Below are 18704 nucleotides of genomic sequence, written 5' to 3' on the forward strand. Positions count from 1 at the left end.
GCGGAGCCTGTCCGTACTGGAGGGGCGTGGCCCGCCTCGCCCCGCCCAAAGGCAGAGCCCACGTCCGAGCACCTTCTCCCGGGCCTGGTCGGCCGTCGTGGGCCCCAACCCAGCGGTCGCTATGGGTCGGAAGCGTTCGGCCTGCAGTGAGCCGCGCCGGCGCGAGCCTCGGGCACGGACCGCCCCGGCGGAGAGCCCGGCCCGGCGCGAGCGAGAGGAAGCAGGTGAGAGCGAGGCCCCGTCGGGCTGCAGAGTGCGCCGCGAGGCAGCTGTGGGCGTGCTTGAGCCGAGGTGGGCTGCCGACCACAAGGTCTGGGGTTCGGAAGCACCGGCCGCTCCGGGCAACAAAGACGAGGCTTTCTGCTCGCGGGAACAGGTAGACGCGGCAATCCACGGCGGCAGTTCTCTCCTGCCCGCTGGCGTCGCGATGAGTGGGAATCGACTCGAGGGCAGGGACCGGGTGAAGGAAAACTGCCAGCCTGTTAGGTCACTCGTCCCTGCCTCCCAGGACATCGTGTGCTCCGAGCCCAAAGTGTGATTTGCTCCGGAGCCCGCCCTGAGCAAGCGCTGCCTGGTGCAGCCTCTAGTGTTTCTACTCTACGCCGGTTCCTAGGCTCCCCAGAGATCGCATGTCTGAGTGGAGAAGAGGCGGTGCAGCGACTTTGCACGCCCTGCACGCCGGGCCAGGAAACATAGGACAAAAGGGCTTATTAGGACTGCTTCATCCCAGAAGTAATAGCTTCAGCAAAATCTCGCCAGAGTACTGGGTTTGCCGGTGATGAAGAAACGTTTTCTACTTGTCACGGACAAAGCAAACTCTTGAATTTCTCCCCCATTAAACTTGTTCCCGCGCCAGTTTTTTTCTTCTTCCCCATTTCAATAAATGATCGCGTTCCCATTCGTTAAAGCAAAGCCCTCCTTTCCTGCCGTTTCCCTTACTGGTGCACATCCAATCCATCGGACACCTCAGAACTTTAACTCGGATCTGATCACTTTTCATTCCCATGGCCACAGCCCTGTGCAGACAGACCACTGTGGCTTTAGCTTTTTGCTCGCTCTCTCTCTCTCTCTCTCTCTCTCTCTCTCTCTCTTTCTCTCTCTCTGTGTGTGTGCGTGTGCGTCGTGTATGTGTGTGTGCGCGCACGCCTTGTAATCAGTTTAACACCAACTGGGGCAAACTCAATGAATTCACCATGCCCTTACCATAAAACCCTAATTCTTTATGATGGCTGTAAGATCCTGTGTGATGTGGCTGCTGGGGTCTGTCCCATCTCTGTTTGCCTTGCCAAATGCACTTCCTTTCCATTCCTCAAATTGTGACCAAATTATTCCTCACCTGAAACCTTTACCTTTCTTGCATGGCTCTTGACATGGCCGATTGCCTCTGTTCCTCTAGGTCTAAATTCAGAGAGAGCTTTCTACTGTGATCTTTCCCAGGTACTCTGAAGACCCTTGACAACGTCTGTCATTTCTCCATTTATCATGACGTTACCTATTGGTCCAGTGGTGAGGATTTTGGTCATCTTTACATTGAGCTGTCATCCATACTGCAGGCTGTAGCATCCTTGCTCTTCATCAGCAAGTGCTTCAAGTCCTCCTCTCTCATCATGCAAGTTTGTGTCATCGCATGTCATATGTTGTTAATCCTTCCTCCAATCCCGATGCCACATTTTCCTGTAACCCAGCTTTCCTGATCATTTGCTCAGCGTATGGACTGAATAAGTGTCGTGCGAGAATACAACATAGCACTTGGACTATTCTTCCCTGTGCCATAAAAGAAATGCCTCGGATTTTCTGCTGCCTGCCTTAGTCATTGTCCGACTTTCACGTGCATATGAGGTGATTGGCAATGCCACGGCTTAGGTTAGGCACACCTGACTCCTCAGAGGGGTGGCTTGCTTATCTGTAACACTTTAAGGAGGGATTGTAGAGTAAGTAGATTTTCCCAATACAAGATGTCATTTGATTTCTTGACTGCTGCTTTCAGGTGTTGATTTTGGATCCAAGTAAAATGAAATCCTCGACAACTTCAGTCATTACTGCCTTTATCGTGATGTTGTCTGTTGGTCTACTTGTGAGGATTTTTGTTCTTTGCATTAAATTGTAAGCTATACTGGAGACTGGAACTTGGTATTTTTCAGTAAGCGCTGCAAGTCCTCTTTGCTTTTGGCAAGCACCATTGTCTTCGCCTTTTGCAAGTTGTTAATGAGACTTTGTCCGTTTCTGATGCTGCCTTCTTGGTTGAGTCTACATAGTTCTGATACTGTGCTCCGCTTCATACAGTCCTGGGATATTTGTTCAGTTTACAGATCAACTAAATATGGTGAAAGGATACAACCCTGGCACACCTTTATTCATTTTTAAACTACAGTGTGTCCTCTTCTGCTGCTCAAATGACTTTCTCTTGGACGGGTGTGCTCGATGTGAGCACAGTGACATGTTGGGATTACCCATTCTTCACAATGGGGTACATAGTTTGTTATAATCTACAGGATCCAGCACCTTTGCTTTTGCTATGTGCACCACTCTGATGTCTCTCCACAACTCGTGTGATCATGTTGGATGCATTCAGTCTGTTCTTGAAACAGTCTCTAAATTTGGGTGGAATATAGTCAAGGTTGTGTTCTGCTGTCAGGGACTTGTTTTAATTTTCTTTAGCTTCAACCTGAATCTGTCTGAACAATTGAGAGTCTGTCCCCTAGTTGGCTCCTGACCTCGTTAGCTGGTGATAGTCAACCTCTCCATCTTCTCCTGCCCCAGATGTGGTCAGTTTGATCTCTGCATATCCCATCTGCGGCGGGCAACAAATAGAGTCAACATTTCTTTTTGATAAAGGTGCTGCAGTGAATACTTCTTTGGTCTTGAAAGTTTTTGTAATGTCCACCAGCTTAGTTTCCATCCTCAAGGCCACGTTTTCCAATTACTGATCCTTCCTCTTTGTTTCCAACTTTCCCATCCCAGTCCCTAGTGATTATCCATGTATCTTTTTCCTTGTAGGGCTATAGATATTATCACACAGCACTGTATTTTAAGATCGGTCTTAATGGTCTTTTTGGTAGGAGGGTGGGAGAGGGAGAGAAAAGAAGGAGCTAATACCAAGGGCTCAAACAGAAACTGTTTTGAAAATGATGATGGCAACATATGAACAAATGTGCTTGATACAGTTGGTGTATGGATTGGTATAAGGGTCCCCAATAAAATGATTTATTAATAATTTTTAAAAGCGATGGTCTTTTTGACAATATATGCTTCTAGATTCATATTTCATACCATACATTTCTGATTATTAATGGGTGTTTACAGCTGTTCCTTAATCATCTTGAGCTGTTCCACATCAACAAATGCAAGTCCTGAAAAACTTACTCTTATCCACGTCATAAGAGCCTTTCGGCAGCTGCTCTTACCCAGTTGTAGCTTGAGTCCCTTCCAACTTCAGGCCATTCTTCCTGTCCTGTATCAGACCATGACCCGCTGCTGTTCATCAAATTGTCGGTGGCTAATCCCCTTTGATATGTACTGACTCCTTCTTCCGAGTCCCTCCTAGTCTGGAAGCTCCCCTGAATCTGGCCGATCCTTGGAAACCCTGCTGGTGTTTGAAATACTGGTGGCACAGCTTCCAGCAACACGAGCTTCCACAGTACAACAAACTGACAACTGAGAAGTGGAGCTTTAAGACTAGTCTCTGCAATATGAACTTAGTTTAAAGTATTATTTCATTTAGGTCAAAAAGGAAATTCTTCTACCCCACTCCCAAGAGCCATGTTCAAGTACCACTTTCAAAGAAGAACAAAGCCCCTGCCATTGAGTTGATTCTGACTCTCAGTGATGCTCCCTGGGGTTTCCAAGGCCATAAATCTGTACCAGAGCAGATAGCCCCATCTTTCACCCACAGAGGGGCTAGAAGGCTTGAACTGTCTACCTTGCAGTTAGCAGTCTGATGCTTAGCTGACAGTGTCACCAAGACTCCTGTGCACCTCCTTGGGAATTAAAAATACTTGTCAAAGAGTCAACAGGACAAACTATGAAAGAATGAATGCTAGCGTATTTTTGCTTTCTAGAATTAATTGAAGGCAGAGTCAATTGAATTAATTGAAATAAAGAAATGGTGATTTGGGTGAATATGTTTGCCAAGTAGAAAAATACACTTCTGTGCCTTACTATTTATAAATTACTGGTTAACTATTTATGAATTTAATTATATGTAAGTAAGCAGAATTTACTCTTAGATAGCCTAATTTAACGTAAATCAAAAGCTCATTCAGTTTTTAAAATTTTTTATTCATTTAGTAGTTGAGAAAAATCTCAGGATAGTCATGTCAGGTAATCTTCACTCTTTCAATGTTTTCATTTAACAACACATAACCAAAGCTTTCTTATGAAGATGAAAAATTTTTAATTATCTCATGCTACCCTTTAGGTTTTTTTTTTTTAAGTGTTTGGTGTAAGAGTGTTGTTGGGGTAATAAATGTATGTGTTTTGAAAAGAGTTTGGTTTTGAGAGAACAAGGACTAGTGGGAATCTGAGTAGGTTTGTGAACTTGAACTATCTCTACAACATGAACTATCTCTACAACAAAGAAGCTCTGCTGCTGGCAATAAGATTACTTTAATTGGTTCATGTTCTGTCTTTTCTAGAAATTTAGGATTTGGAAGTGAGCTTTTATTCGAGCTGTATGGGGCTCAGATGAGTAGAATAAAATGCTGTTTAAGACAGATGATTTGTCGTGTGACTATGGACTACAACAAAGCTAAGTGGGTTGTTGACCAGACATGGGCTGGTGAACTGGTGATGGAGTGGAGATGAGTTTAGAGCGAGCTTCCAGAAGACTGGGACCCTGCCCATTGAGCCACACTGTCTCCACCTTTCTTACTGTCTCTGAACGCATGTTCCACGGTCACCCAGATGTCCTTGAAGATGAGACGCCCCCAAAGAAGACCTTGCTTTCTAAAGTCTCACAAGGAAAAAGAAAGAGAGGCTGCAGTGATCCGGGGACTCCTGCTGCTGATGGGCCAGCGAAGAAGAGAGTGGCCAAGAGGACTGTTCCGACCCGACGCCTCAAGGTGGTTAAGGATGAAGCGCTTGATGACGGAGCGGAGTTCAGGTGAGACCACTAAAGGTTCTGACTAGATTTCGATAGTTCCCAACAGAGGGGTAGCCAATGGAAGTTGCTCTCTCCGCTTGCCACTGAGATCCATGGTCAAAATTGGATCTTTAAAGCTTTCCAAACAAAAGCTCAGCCCAGCTGGATAGAATCTTAGTGATTCTGTAGTTTACCTCCTAAATTGTAGGTCCACACAGTGCTACAATCCGGAGGCAGTGATTTCTTCATGGTTGTATAGGTATACAATGGCAAACCCAGGTTAGAGCCCAGGTCTTCTGACTCCTGGACCAATGCTCTTCCTTCTACCCAAAGACATTAGACATTTACAAAATATTTGCCATTCCAACTTTATATCTCTTGTACACTCTATTCCTGCCCACTGGTACGTCTTGTCATTGACTCAACACATTCTCACATTTTGCTGCTCCTACGTTATGCTCAGTGGGCCCCGGGGGTGCTGTCAGGTAAGCATTGGACCATTAACTACAAAGTGAGCGGTTCAAACCCATTAGTTGGTCCATGGGAGAAAGACGAGGCTGTCTGCTCCCCCCAATGCTTAGTCTTGTAACCCGTATAGAGTTGCGACCAGCCAGAATTGACTTCATGGCCGTGGGTTGGTTTTGGGTTATAAATTGTTCATTTGGGGCCTTGTACTTGAACTGCTTTCTTCGACCTTGAAAAGGTCGATCAGATGGCATAGACTCCACAAAATCTTCATGGCTTCCTCTCCCTTTCCTCTGATATTTTGCATCACCACTTAAGGCTATGTTCATGCTTTGCATGCCTTTATTTGTGTAACACCCAAATCAAACACTGCCATTGAGTCGATTCCCACTCAGAGCAACCCTGTAGGAAGGGTAGCATTTCCCTTGCGGGTTTCTGAGACTGTAACTCTGGGGAAGAGAGCGCCTCTTTCTCCCACGGTGAGCTGCTAGCTTCAAACTGCTGACCTTGCGGCTAGCAGCCTAATGCACAACCCCTCTGCCCTAATACATAGTCTTGCTTTCTATCCGGTAAGTCTTCAGCAGGCTAGAAGCATGCCTGGCTCACTGTCATGTCCCCTGTGGAGAGCAGAGTTCTTTATTTTGCAGAAACAGCAAGTTAGTAATTCAATAAATGGTCATTCCTAGTAATCTGTAATGACCTATGAATATAAGCCTGGGAAGCCCTTGATTGCATGCCTCCTCCTTTACTTTGTAAAATAAATCCTCACATAAAGCCAGAAGCCTCAGCCGTCCTGGCGCACAGTCCAGTGGAGGACACGGTGGAAGGGAGCATGGGAAAGCCTGTCTGTTGACCATCGCCTCTCCCCCAGAACGGTGACGTGTCTCGTGCTGAGGGTCATTAATTCTGCCAAAAATAAATTAATGGGCTGCAACCTTCCCTGGAGTTAGTCTGTTTTACCTACCTTACAGATTGAACCATTTGCTGTGCAGTTAAGGTGGGTAAAAACCTTGGGGGTTTCTCTCATGTGGAATTTAGGGGACACTGCGGATCCCCTGGGTGGGTTTATATGTATCACTGGGCTCCCAAAGGCTTTTCCATCTTGCTCCCTCTGCTCTGTCCCCAGCAACTCCCCGGGGCCCCTCAAGGTGACTCCGCATCCAGAAAGAGAGGCCGCCCCGGACAAAAGCAGCAGCGAAGGGGAGGACGAGGATGAAAGTGACGATGACTGGGAAGAGGTCGAAGGTGAGACATCTTTCTCTGCTCTCCAAGCTGACGCTCTTTTGTAGTTGTACTGTCTTATCCGCTATTGTCATCCCGTTGTTTTCTTTCGAAACTAAAAAGACCAAAGAGGCGATGGCAGTAGAGCCTTGGTTTGGGAACATGCTTGCCCGGGTTAGCAAAGGCATCACCTTGTAGGGTGAACATTTAATTTCCTGATATTTCAGCTCACCCTGGATTTTCCTCCTCCAGGCCTGGCACACTCGGGCATTTTCTCCTGGAAACCCTGATTCGTTTTAGTATGGAAGGGACAGAGAGCGCAAGATCTTGGCATTGTGTTCATTGCCAGAATGGTATTGTTGCTCTAGAAAGTGCTGCTTTGAAAGTGCTGTCACTAAGAAAAGAGGCCCGTGGTGGGTAAGCGTTGGGCTGCTCACTGCAAGGTTGGTGGTTCAAAGCTGCCAGCCACCTGCATGAGGAGGATGAGGCTGCCTGCTCCTGTGAAGATCTGCACTTGCAGAAGGGTCGCGGAGCAGTTTCCTGTGCCCCGTAGCATCAGCATGGTTGGAGTGGACTCTGAGGCAGCGAGTTTGATTTTTTTTGGTTTGCTAATGAAGTTCACAATTAGACCCAGCTCGGTAGAGCGGGTTCGTTCCAGCTAAGGCTCATGGCAGTAAAGAAACGAGAAGAGTTCCTTCCTTGTGATTGAGACATTTACAAGTCAGGGTTGAAAACACACCTCACCCATGACTCTACAAGGCAAATTGTAACCTGGAGAACAATGCAGTCAGCTGTCTTGCGGCTGTCTTTATTTTAGGAAAAAGAGTAAGTCTACTGAAGCAACACATGCACGCACATCAGCTCCTTGATAACAGGGGCTTGTGTCTTCAGTCAACCTCATATCTCAGTGCTTTACATTCGTCATCTACAGACGGGTGGTTTCGTGAGTCAGGTAAGACATGCAGTTTTGCGAGTGGACTGATGCCTTCGAGATGCGCAGAGCCTGCCCCTGGCAGTAGTGCTCCCTGGCTTGGCTTCCACTCCTCACCTCCTTCCCGCCACGTGTCCTTTGGTTTAGGAGCTACTTTTGTAATTTTAACTAATGGTTTCTCAACCTTATTATTGATAGAACTTAATGAACCTGTGCCAGGTGACGTGGAGGACAGTGCAGTCATCTCTAAGTCTGCTCTGCCTGTGAATCCCGTGGAGATCGAGATTGAAACACCAGAGCAGGCTAAATCAAGAGAAAGAAGGTAAGATCGGCCCTTACTTCCACATGCCTGTCACACCTGTGTCCTGGCCGGAACCAGACATAGGAGAGGGGGTTCATATCAAATGCCTGCCGTGCAGCAAGGGCTCTGCCAGTCGTTCCTTATCTTATTTAATCCTCAGAGCGGGATGCAAATGAGGAGCCAGGGGCACAGGGGGGTTAATGATTTTCCAGGAGTCACCCAACCAATGTGTAGAGGAGCCAAGATCTAAATCCATGTCAGCCTGACTCAGGGACACGCACGCTTTTCCCACCCAGCACCCTACACCAGCATTCGGGCTCCCCCTACCGGGTGGGGCGTCTCCGCGCCACGCCATGAGCCATCGTACCAGCACCTGGTGCTCATCAGTCCGGGAGTTCCTCTGTGCGGTGAGCTCATGTGCGTTCATGGAGCAAGGCGGTCATGAAACTCACTGAATGAACTTGACGTTTTCTTAAAGGTGCGCGGGGCAGGGGTAGGAAAGAAATGTTATACCAGACGAACATCCGTAAATGTAAGCAGACATAGAAATGAGTGTGCGTTGAGTTGATGTAACGATCGTACGTGTTGAGATTCGTAGTCCGAAGGTTGGACAGTCAGTGAAGACGTCTTGGCAGAAGGGAGTTCTGAGGCACATGTGTGAGCTGTGGCTCAGTGCTTGTTGAGAGGAGGGCAGTCTGCTATCAGCTGCAGTTTGGAGGCCACAAGGAGCAGGTTGTGTGCAGATTCTAGAGTGGCACCGCCCTCTGCAGGGAAGCAAGGAGAGGGATTCACGTGTCATCACATGGAAAAGGAATCGACTGGCGGAATGGGATCCAGTTTCAAGCCCCCTCTCTGGCCTCCGATTTTTCAATCTGCATTGCAGTGAGAAGATAAAGATGGAGTTTGAGACCTATCTGCGGAGGATGATGAAGCGTTTCAATGAAGGCGTTCATAAGGACACACACAAGGTCAGAGGGCTGTGCTCGTCCTGTGGGGTCGGGGCTGTAGAGGGATCATCAGAGGGCTGTGCTCGTCCTGTGTGGGGTCAGAGCTGTAGAGGGATCATCAGCGGGCTGTGCTCATCCTGTGTGGGGTCAGGGCTGTAGAGGGATCATCAGAGGGCTGTGCTCATCCTGTGTGGGGTCAGGGCTGTAGAAGGATCATCAGAAGGCTGTGCTCGTCCTGTGGGGTCAGGGCTGTAGAGGGATCATCAGAGGGCTGTGCTCGTCCTGTGTGGGGTCAGAGCTGTAGAAGGATCATCAGCGGGCTGTGCTCATCCTGTGTGGGGTCAGGGCTGTAGAGGGATCATCAGAGGGCTGTGCTCATCCTGTGTGGGGTCAGGGCTGTAGAAGGATCATCAGAGGGCTGTGCTCATCCTGTGTGGGGTCAGGGCTGTAGAAGGATCATCAGAGGGCTGTGCTCATCCTGTGTGGGGTCAGGGCTGTAGAAGGATCATCAGAAGGCTGTGCTCGTCCTGTGGGGTCAGGGCTGTAGAGGGATCTTCAGCGGGCTGTGCTCATACTTGTGTGGTGTGGCAGGGTAAGGTCCTCGAGGTCAGGGCTGGGTTTTGTGACCCCATGAGAAAGTCTCCTGTTTCCTCTGAGCCTGCGTTTCCTCCTCTGAAGTGGGCGTAATCATAGCATCTGCCTCGTCGGGGGCTGCGAGGGTAAAGTCAAATATCACGTGTAGCGTATGGTGGGGGCTCAATCGTGGACTCTCCCACCCGCTCCTCTTTTACTTGTTGGATAGCATCGTTTCTGCAGGTTATGTTCAGTCACTTCACGCGGTAGGTGCTAGAGTATAAAGCTTTTTTTTTCTGATTAAGGAGTGTACGAACTCAGGGATGAAACAAAGACCTCAAAACAGAAGCTCAAGATGACGAAAGAGATCACTGTGGGTCTGAGTAGCCGAGAGAGCAGCGGGGCTGGATCTCAGAGGAAGGACTGCTAAGAGACATGCATGGCTACCGCACGCTGGGAATTTGCTCCAGCCACGCTGTGCAGCGAGGGCAGGGTGGGGTGCCAGCCCACCTGGCTGTGGAAGGCGTGTGTGTTGAGACCAGGATCAGGAAGGACTTTGGTCCTCTCCTGATTGGCGACGGGAGCTAGAGATGACGGGGAGGGGAGAGAAGGGGAGTATGCCGAATGACTAGAGGCACATGGTGCCTGCAGCTTCCGTAGAAGAAAGAAGCTTCTTTGAGCTGGGAGACTTTCTCTCTTCAGGGGGTAAGTGCATCATAGCAAGGATGGTCATGAGGCTGGAGAGGGCGGGTGACCCCGGCCCTTGGAGATGAGTTCAGATAGCTGCATTCTAAGAGATGACAGAAAGCAGGGAAGGAGTGAGATGACCGCAAGGTGGCAGTGAGGAGCAGAGAGCAGGGAGTGCCACTGGCGAGGGAAGCTCTGTGCGTGGGGAGAAGGGAGGCAGTTTCAGGGGAACTGATGGAAAGCCATGTTTGAAAGACAGGCCATTGTTTCAGAGGCTGGGGAAGGGTGGGGCTGAGATCCGAGGAGGGGCATAGTGGGAGGGGTGGGGCTCCAGGCCACACAAGCAGAGCACCCCGCTGAGCTCCCCACTTCCCTCGCCCGGGACCCCTGCCAGCAGCTCCCAGGGAGGCTCAGTGGTCTGTGCCTCCACTCACCCCCGCTCTTCCCTCAGTACTGTAGCAACTCAGCTCTAAGACTGACTCACTTTGAAACACCTCAGCTTCACACAGAAGAGGCTTCTTTGATTTTTCGTTTGTTTGTTTGAGGGAGTGAGCAGGAGGATAAAGCCCTGAGAGATGGCTGCTGGCAGTATTTTTATTTCCTGTATGTAGAGCTGACTGGTAACGACTTCCTGCCAGGACGTGTCCTCCTCTTGTTTTCCTTTCCTTCTCCGGCTCAGGTTCACCTCCTGTGCCTGCTAGCAAATGGTTTCTATCGCAACCGCATCTGCAGCCAGCCAGACCTGCGTGCTATTGGCCTCTCCATCATCCCAACCCGCTTCACCAAAGTGCCTCTGAAAGACGTGGACGTCGACTACCTCTCCAACCTGGTGAAGTGGTATGCCCGGGCCTGGCTGCAGAGCCCTTTGCCTAGGGTTTGTGTTGCTTCCAGGGGGGCGGGGGATGAGCCAGTCTTACTGATAGTACCTGAGGTGGGACCTGGTGCTGGGCGGTGTGCATCGCACTGACGAGAGAGGAACCTCGGGCGTGGTCCTGGCACAGCAGAGCTGCCAGGTCATTGCAAAGTACTGTGGTGGGTGTTCCGAAGGTGTGCGATGACGACGGCCGTGGGCCAGCACACCTGGCTCTGCTGGGGAAAGGGTCCCTAAGAAAGTGAAGTGTGCCCTAGTCTTTATGACAAGATTGCCAGGGGAAGCCAGCCCCTAACACATCATTATGGGTCAGGTGGGCACAATTGTACAGCGATAATAAGTAAAGATCATAGTAAAGTTATAGAGAGCACGAGAGATAGAAGAGAAATATTGAAATAAATGGAGTCAGACACGATTCATGGTAGCATGTTCACCTCAGCCCCGCTTGGTGGTTCACATGGAGGGAGAGAGAGAGAAAGCTCTGATGCTAGCCCAGGCCTTTTTTGTTCTCTGGGGACATGCAAGCCCCCTAATTACAGGTGAGGACATACGTCACAGGAAGGGGGCTGTGCTATAGGTAATACAGTAATGAGAGAGGGTGATCTAGGGACATGCATGCAATAGGGAGAGGAGGAATTGGGGATATACATGTGTCAAGATGGGCGGGTCCTAGAGTCAGGATGGCAGTTTAACTTTTACCTGTTCTCTAGATCTGCATAGGAACCATTATCAGTAGGGTGTAAACCCACCTACAGGAACCAAATAGATGACTGCAGGCGTCCATTGTCCTTCACAGCAGGGCATGGGGCCCACTGCAGACTGGCAACTGATCACCCTCATGGAGGATGCCTGTGAGCATCTGACCTCCCTCCACAACAAGCTTAGTTAGCCGGACAGCATAGTGGGAGAGTAAGACATAAGCACGCGAGTCTCATAATTTACTTCCCCTTTTGATGTAGTAAGGAGCCCTCCCAGCACTGTAGGTTAGGCATTGGGCTGCTCACAGAGAGGTTGGTAGTTCAAACCCACCAGCTGCTGTATGGGAGAAGGACGAGGCTGCTCCCATCAAGATCACAGCTGTGGAAACCCTACGGGAGCATTCTGGTCCGCCCCCTAGGGTTAGTGTGAGTTGGAACTGACTAGACAGCAGTGGGTTGTCATGTCCTTGACTGTCAAGCAGCAGGCGTGCTCTCCTGACCTGTGACACGGGGAACGCTTTGTCTCTGTTCAGGTTTATTGGAACATTTACAGTGAATGCAGCCCTTACCACCAATGAGCAAGATGGCCTGCAGACTGCACTGGAAAGAAGATTTGCCATTTACTCTGCACGCGATGATGAAGAATTGGTTCATGTACGTGATGCCGGCTGGCCGACGAATCATGGTGCCAGTCTTGCCCCAGACCCAATTCCAAGTGTTCACATATACTTCTTGTTCAGTCCTCCGAACAATCTAACAGAGGCTGAGATTCAGAGAGGCCAGACAACTGGCCGACTCAGGATCGAGACCAGGTCTGGGAGTCGAAGCTCGCCCATGGCCTTTCTGCTTGGTGATCTGCCATAGTGAAGTGGCTCACTTTGGTCTAAGGTCCTAGGAAAGAGGCCTGGTGGCACAGTAGTTACGCCCCGGGCGGAGAAAAGCGGGCGGGGGCCCCTGCAAAGAGTGCCAGTCTCAGGCACCCACAGGGGCAGTCCCCGTTTCCTCAAGGGGCACGATGAGGCCGCGTGCACTTGATGGCAGTGAGCTTGGCTCTGCGATGTGGGTCCTGGAAGGTCTCTGTCCTGAACCCCAAAACTCACTGCCAGCAAGTCATTTCTGACTCATAGTGACCCCAAGAGATTTTCATTAGTCACTTAAAAATGGTTGAAAAGAAATGCTTTTTCAAATTGGTTGCTAAATGGTCATCTTGCCAGCTATTTCCGAAACTCCTGTGAATGTGGACGGAAGCTTCTCCAGGAGGAGAGTTCTGTCTAATCCTTTAAAAAGATGAGTTTTCCTCCGTGTGTGTGTGAGATCACAAATGCGAAGACAACCTACTCTGTGTAGTGGCACAGCCCGCTGCCCCCGAGCAGTGCTAGTGACCGAGGAAGCCCCCTCTTGGAGAGGTGTTCTGTTTCTCCCTCTCTCTGTTTAAATGTTCCTTTTCATTTTCACAATCAAATAAACCCGAAGGGGCAAAAGCAGGGCTATAGGGCGCGTGGGGTTAGAATTGACAATGAAATTTCCATAGAAGAGTCCAGGTTCCTGTCAGAATGTTAGGCGTTGTCGAGTCGAGTCTGGCCCATAGCAACTCGTGACACACAACCGAAGGGAACACTGGCCCGGCCTGCGCCACCTCACAGTTGTTGCTGCGCTCGAGCCCCCACAGGGGCTACTGTCCCTGCAGATTTCCAAGACTGTCACACATGCCTGGAGTAGAAAGTCTCTTCTTTCCCCCACAGAGCGGCTGGAGGAGCACACCAGACATAGTTACGTACTTGTGTTGTATTGTCCTTATCAAAGCATCCGGCCGTGTGGACCTTCACAAGCTGTGGACAGCCTTGAGAAGAATGGGAATTCCGGAACGTTTCCTTGGGCTCGTTTGGAGCTCATGCGTGAGTCAAGAGGCAGTTGTGTTAACGCACAAGGAAGTACTGCAAACTCAGGACAGGTGCGCGTCAGGGTTGTATCACTTCACGATACTTACTCAACCTGTATGCTGAGCAAAATCATCAGAAGCTGGATTATACAAAGAAGAATGCTGCATCAGGATTGGGGGAAGGCTTCTTGACAACCTGTCGTGTGCAGGTGACACAACCTTGCTTGCTGAAAGTGAGGAAGACTTGTAGCACTTGCTAATCAGGGATAGTAGCAGCCTTCAGTATGAATTACAACTCAGTGTCAAGACCAAAATCCTCACCAGTAGGTAACATCATGATGAGGGGAGCAGAGCTGGAGGTGATCGAGGATTTTGTCTGGCTTGGATCCACAGTCGGTGCTCATGAAACAGCAGTCAGGAGATCAAAAGACACACTGCGTTGGGTTCGTCTGCTGCACAGACCTCTTCAGGGTACGGGAAAGCACCGCTGTTACTGTGAGGACTCAGGTGTGCCTGACCCGAGCCAGGGCACTCTCCAGTGCCTCACAGGCATCTGGAAGTTGGGTAGTGAACACAAAAGGAGAATCAGTGCATTGAATCATGGTGCTGCCAGCGCGTATTGAAAGTGCCATCCACTGCTGAAGGACAAGCAACTCTGCCTTGGGAGTCGTCAGGCCAGAGTGCTCCAGAGAGCAAGGATGGCAAGGCTTAGTCTACATACTTTGGACATGTCAGGCGAGACTAGATCCCGGAGAAGGACGTCACGTAGGTAAGCTAGAGGGGCAGCGAGTCAGGAAGGCTCTCCAGGAGGCGCACTGACAGTGGCTGCTGCAGTGAGCCCAAGCCTACGAACAACTGCCAGGACGGTGCAGGGCCGGGCAGTGTTTCATTCCGTTGTGCACAAGGTCACTACGAGTCATAACCAACTCGACACCTAACAACAACATACTCATGCTAATACGTAATTTTTCGTACAAAAATGTTATCACATCAGAAACTCCCGAACCCACTGCCATCAAGCCAATTTGCCCTCCTACCAACCCCTCTATTGGGCTCCGAGACAGTCCGTTTGCACTTGAGCCCTGACTTTGCAGTCAGCAAGCAGTGGCAAGTCTTCCTGAATCACATTGCACATGCCTCTAAAAACATACAGCCAGACTCCTCTTTTAATACGTAGTTAATCGTTCCCTATATTCTATACATATTAACCTCTGTGTGTATCTTATTTATATTATTTTTAATAATTATGAGTGGTTCAGTCTCCTGTTTAGACAGTTTCTTTGTTTGCAGCTTTTGTGTTCTAGACAAGTACTACAACATACATCACTAGACTACTTAAATCCTCGACGGTATTCCTAGGATAATTTTGCCATTCTTTTTTGTCACAGATATTCCTACTGATTCTCCGGGCCTTGCATCTCCTTACCCGATTGGTGCTGTCTTTGCAGCCAATTCCCCTGAAGTTCACAACAGCAAAGGTGAGGATCCAGCTTCCAGAGATACAGGGTACTCAGCCAAGGAGGAGGGAGAAATGATCGTGCTTGACATACACGACAACAAGCTGAGTACTAGCCCTCGCTCAGAGTGGCGGGGAGGACTTGCATGTGGGGTCTCCCTCCTCGGGGCAGAGGGGCCTGCTTGAGATCTCGACTGCTTGGCAGTTTACGGTCTGTTCTCTAAAATAGTAGCTGTTCTCCCACCACAGGGAGGTTTGCAGCGGGCGGTGAAGGACGGAGGAAGGGCTGTGAGTGTTGAGCTGCCATAGGAAAAGCGTTGGTCTTGCCTGACCGTGCGCTCCCCAAGTCGGTCTTCATCATTGCTGTGGTTGGAAACCATACTGCGGTTGAGCCCGCAGCGATTTGGATGTAAAATGCATTATACGACAGATCAAATAAATTTATGGAAATTGTGTAACAGTAAGAGGCAGAACTGGGATTTGAACCCCAGGTTGTCTGTTTCTATACCCCAGGTTCTTTGCACCCTGCTGAGTGCATGCTTCAAAGATTTATGTCCTGCCTTCTCTAAGGAGCTGTACGTTCTTAGATCTGTGGGCGGGGCATCTTGATGCTCTCCTCCTTCGGCCAGGGAACTAACCTGTTAGCTTGTAGTATTATAGCATTCGTTTTTTAAAAAGCAAAACTTCTTAATTTTGTTTAAGGGGAAGAAACCTTCCAAAGAGGCCTGCAAAGAGGATGCTGGAGGCTCCTCCGAAACTCTCAGCCAAGGTCCAGGAAATCAAACCAAACCAAAGGCCCCCAAAGGACCTCCGCGGAAAGAACCCCTTCCCAAGGCCCTTGGCAAGTCCAGTGCCAAAGGGAAGAGGAGGAGCAAGGGAGCCCCAAGCAAGCAGCAGCCGAGAGAGCCGCCCTCCAGTGGGGACGAGCAGAAGACCCCGAGACAGCGGCAGGGTCGAGGGCGGCAAGTGACCCCCCGGGTCTCTTATAAAGAAGACAGTGGGAGTGACCAGACCAGCAGCGGCGGCGGCTCGGATTTTGAGCTCTCCAGTGAGGAAGCCCATTCTCTGTCTGATGAGGTTTCGGACCCTGGCCTTCGGAGGCAGAGGCAGAAGCAGGCTCTTGCTCCTGCGAGAACAGAGAGGAAGTCCCAGGAGGACTCCTGGCCTGGAAGCGAGCCTCGAGCATCTTCAAGCACTTCGGGTAAAAAGAGGGGCCAGAAAGGGCTCCGTGGTGGAAAGGAGGTAGCAGGAAGACACCCGGCTGGTGTTGACCAGTGGCTGGAGGTGTTCTGTGAGCAAGAGGAGAAGTGGGTGTGTGTGGACTGTGTGCACGGGGTGGTGGGCCAGCCCCTGACCTGTTACAGATATGCCACCAAGCCCATGACCTATGTCGTGGGCATTGACAATGACGGCTGGGTGCGGGATGTCACACAGAGGTATGACCCAGACTGGATGACAGTGACCCACAAGTGCCGGGTTGAATCCACGTGGTGGGCTGACACCTTGAGGCCGTACCAGAGCCCACGTGTGGATAGAGAAAAGAAAGAAGAATTGGAGGTAAGGCCTGGCTACCAGGGGCTTGGAGACCCAATCCAGTTACTGAAATGATTGCCGTTTTGAGCCCCTCGTGTGTGCCCGGCGTGGCGTTGGGTCGTCTTGCCGAGCTCAGCCCAGCTGGGTGCGGCTCCTTCGGGGTTGTTTGGCTGTGGACTGGGCCTTTTCCACGTGTGACCTCATTTAACAATCACAGCAACACCATACAGCAGGGAGTGTGGTGGCCCTGATGTTACCAGTTAAGGAGTATTGGAGAGAGGAGTAATGTTCCATACTGATCCTCTTATCTCCAGGAAGGAAGGGACTTGGCATGTGGTCATTTGTTCGGGCTCGGGGAGAAAGCACACCAGTGGTGCTGTTTATCCTGTGCTGACCTTCTCCTTTGGGGGTGTTTCTGGTTCATTTTATTTGAAAAGGCCAGAGTCAATGGAAATTATGGAGAGAGTTAAATCGTGTGTCGGGAGAAACTGAACTGTGCCGAGGGTGCCCCCCTCCTCTCAGCTGCTCCACAATGAGTCCTCATTATTATTGAAGAGATGCAAAGGGGAACTGACGAGACCTGGGGAACAGTTGTGGATCACTGACATCTGAGAACCAGACCCCTCCAAGGAGCGCTAAACCCACTGCCACGGCGTCCATCCCGACTCGGAAACCCCATTAGAAGGGGCCCAGTGGTCCTGTGGGTTTCTGAGACACACGTCTGTACAGGAGTGAGAAGACCATCTCATCTTGGTCCTGCAGCACGGTGGGGGGTTTGAACTGCCCACCTTGTGGCTATCAGCCAATGCTTACCCAACTCGGTGAAATATGTACGGAGGGCTTCAAAAAGTTCCTCGAAAAATAGAACTCTTTGAGGCCCCCTAATATTCCTTATAGTATCTTGTGGGAAAGTCAGGGTGCTGACACCTTGCCTCAGTTTCCACTGTGAGCAGGATTGGGTGAACCTACATTCTGGGGCGATAGAAGGTTGAGTTAGACCTCTTACTGAACAGAGGTATGTATTTTCTTCCTTGAAGAGTTTTAATAAACAAAGTACTAGTTGCTTACTGTGCCTAAGGGGGTGAGAAAAGGTTACATGAAGTTGCACGAAGCCACAGAATGACTTGATTCTTCATAGCTTTCCATTTACCTAAAACCCGCCTAATGGGCAGCCATGCAAATCCAGCACTACAGAGGCATTAGTGGTCAAGGGACCTCTCTCTGCTCCACCACTGTTGTCAGATCCAGTCAGTGCAAACATAGGCTACCTGAATCCTCCCTTCTGCTTCTAACCAGCACGTTCGACGTTGTCTGGCCCTCGCAGTTTCAGGCAAAGCACCTGGACCAGCCTTTGCCCAGTGCCATCGGCACATACAAGAACCACCCCCTCTATGCGCTGAAGAGACATCTTCTGAAATATGAGGCTATCTACCCAGAGACAGCTGCCATCCTTGGGTACTGTCGCGGAGAAGCGGTCTACTCCAGGTGAGCGAGGCAGCCCGGCCAGCCTTCTGGGTGTCAGGGCTACCAGGGATTTCAGCCCACCGCCTGGCGCAGGCTGCAGGAGCCCATCTCGTGTGCACAGCACCATCGGGAGGTGCGGGTGCTGCTGTAGGGGAGCGGTGGTGTCATGCAGCGTCAGGGCCTCTGCAGTGCAGGAGGAGGAATGAGCACCAGGCTGGTCCCTCAGGCGGAGGTCAGAGGGAACTTCACGCTCCTGCTTTGTCATGGCTTCCACGCCAGCCCCCCTCCCCCCCTTACAGCAGCCTTCACGCTTCTGCACTCACTCATTCGTTGCAAAGGCCACAGGGACTGATGGTCCGTACTCCAGATTGTGCAACTTATCAGGATCCAGATCTAGACACAACTCCGGAAACAAGGTAGGTTTTCAATAAGGACAGCCTCCATCCACGGTCGCTCTCCGCTTGTTGGCCATGCCCACTGGCAGGTGGCCCTTCTCTTGCCTGAGTACCAGGAAGACTGCCTGGAGGCGTGACTGAGAAGAGACTTTTCAAGTTAAAAAAAAAAAGGTGTGGCCAGAGTCATTCCTAATCTTGAATTA

At 50.2% G+C, this 18704-nt stretch overlaps 1 protein-coding gene across 1 annotated transcript in view; it reads left to right on the forward strand.

Annotated features, from left to right (window-relative positions):
- The first annotated feature begins 35 nt into the window (after positions 1-35).
- XPC (XPC complex subunit, DNA damage recognition and repair factor) overlaps positions 36-18704 on the forward strand; it is a 31880-nt gene continuing 13211 nt past the window's right edge. Inside the window, exons 1-10 of the mRNA XM_075550083.1 lie at positions 36-224; positions 4903-5101; positions 6672-6790; positions 7896-8019; positions 8882-8966; positions 10885-11042; positions 12308-12428; positions 15042-15131; positions 15812-16666; positions 17967-18127. Coding sequence (XP_075406198.1) covers positions 122-224; positions 4903-5101; positions 6672-6790; positions 7896-8019; positions 8882-8966; positions 10885-11042; positions 12308-12428; positions 15042-15131; positions 15812-16666; positions 17967-18127 — 2015 coding nt within the window. The 5' untranslated portion in view covers positions 36-121. The remainder of the gene's footprint in view (positions 225-4902; positions 5102-6671; positions 6791-7895; positions 8020-8881; positions 8967-10884; positions 11043-12307; positions 12429-15041; positions 15132-15811; positions 16667-17966; positions 18128-18704) is intronic.

This window comes from Tenrec ecaudatus, chromosome 5 (genome assembly GCF_050624435.1).
Source record: "Tenrec ecaudatus isolate mTenEca1 chromosome 5, mTenEca1.hap1, whole genome shotgun sequence".
Lineage (NCBI taxonomy): Eukaryota > Metazoa > Chordata > Mammalia > Afrosoricida > Tenrecidae > Tenrec > Tenrec ecaudatus.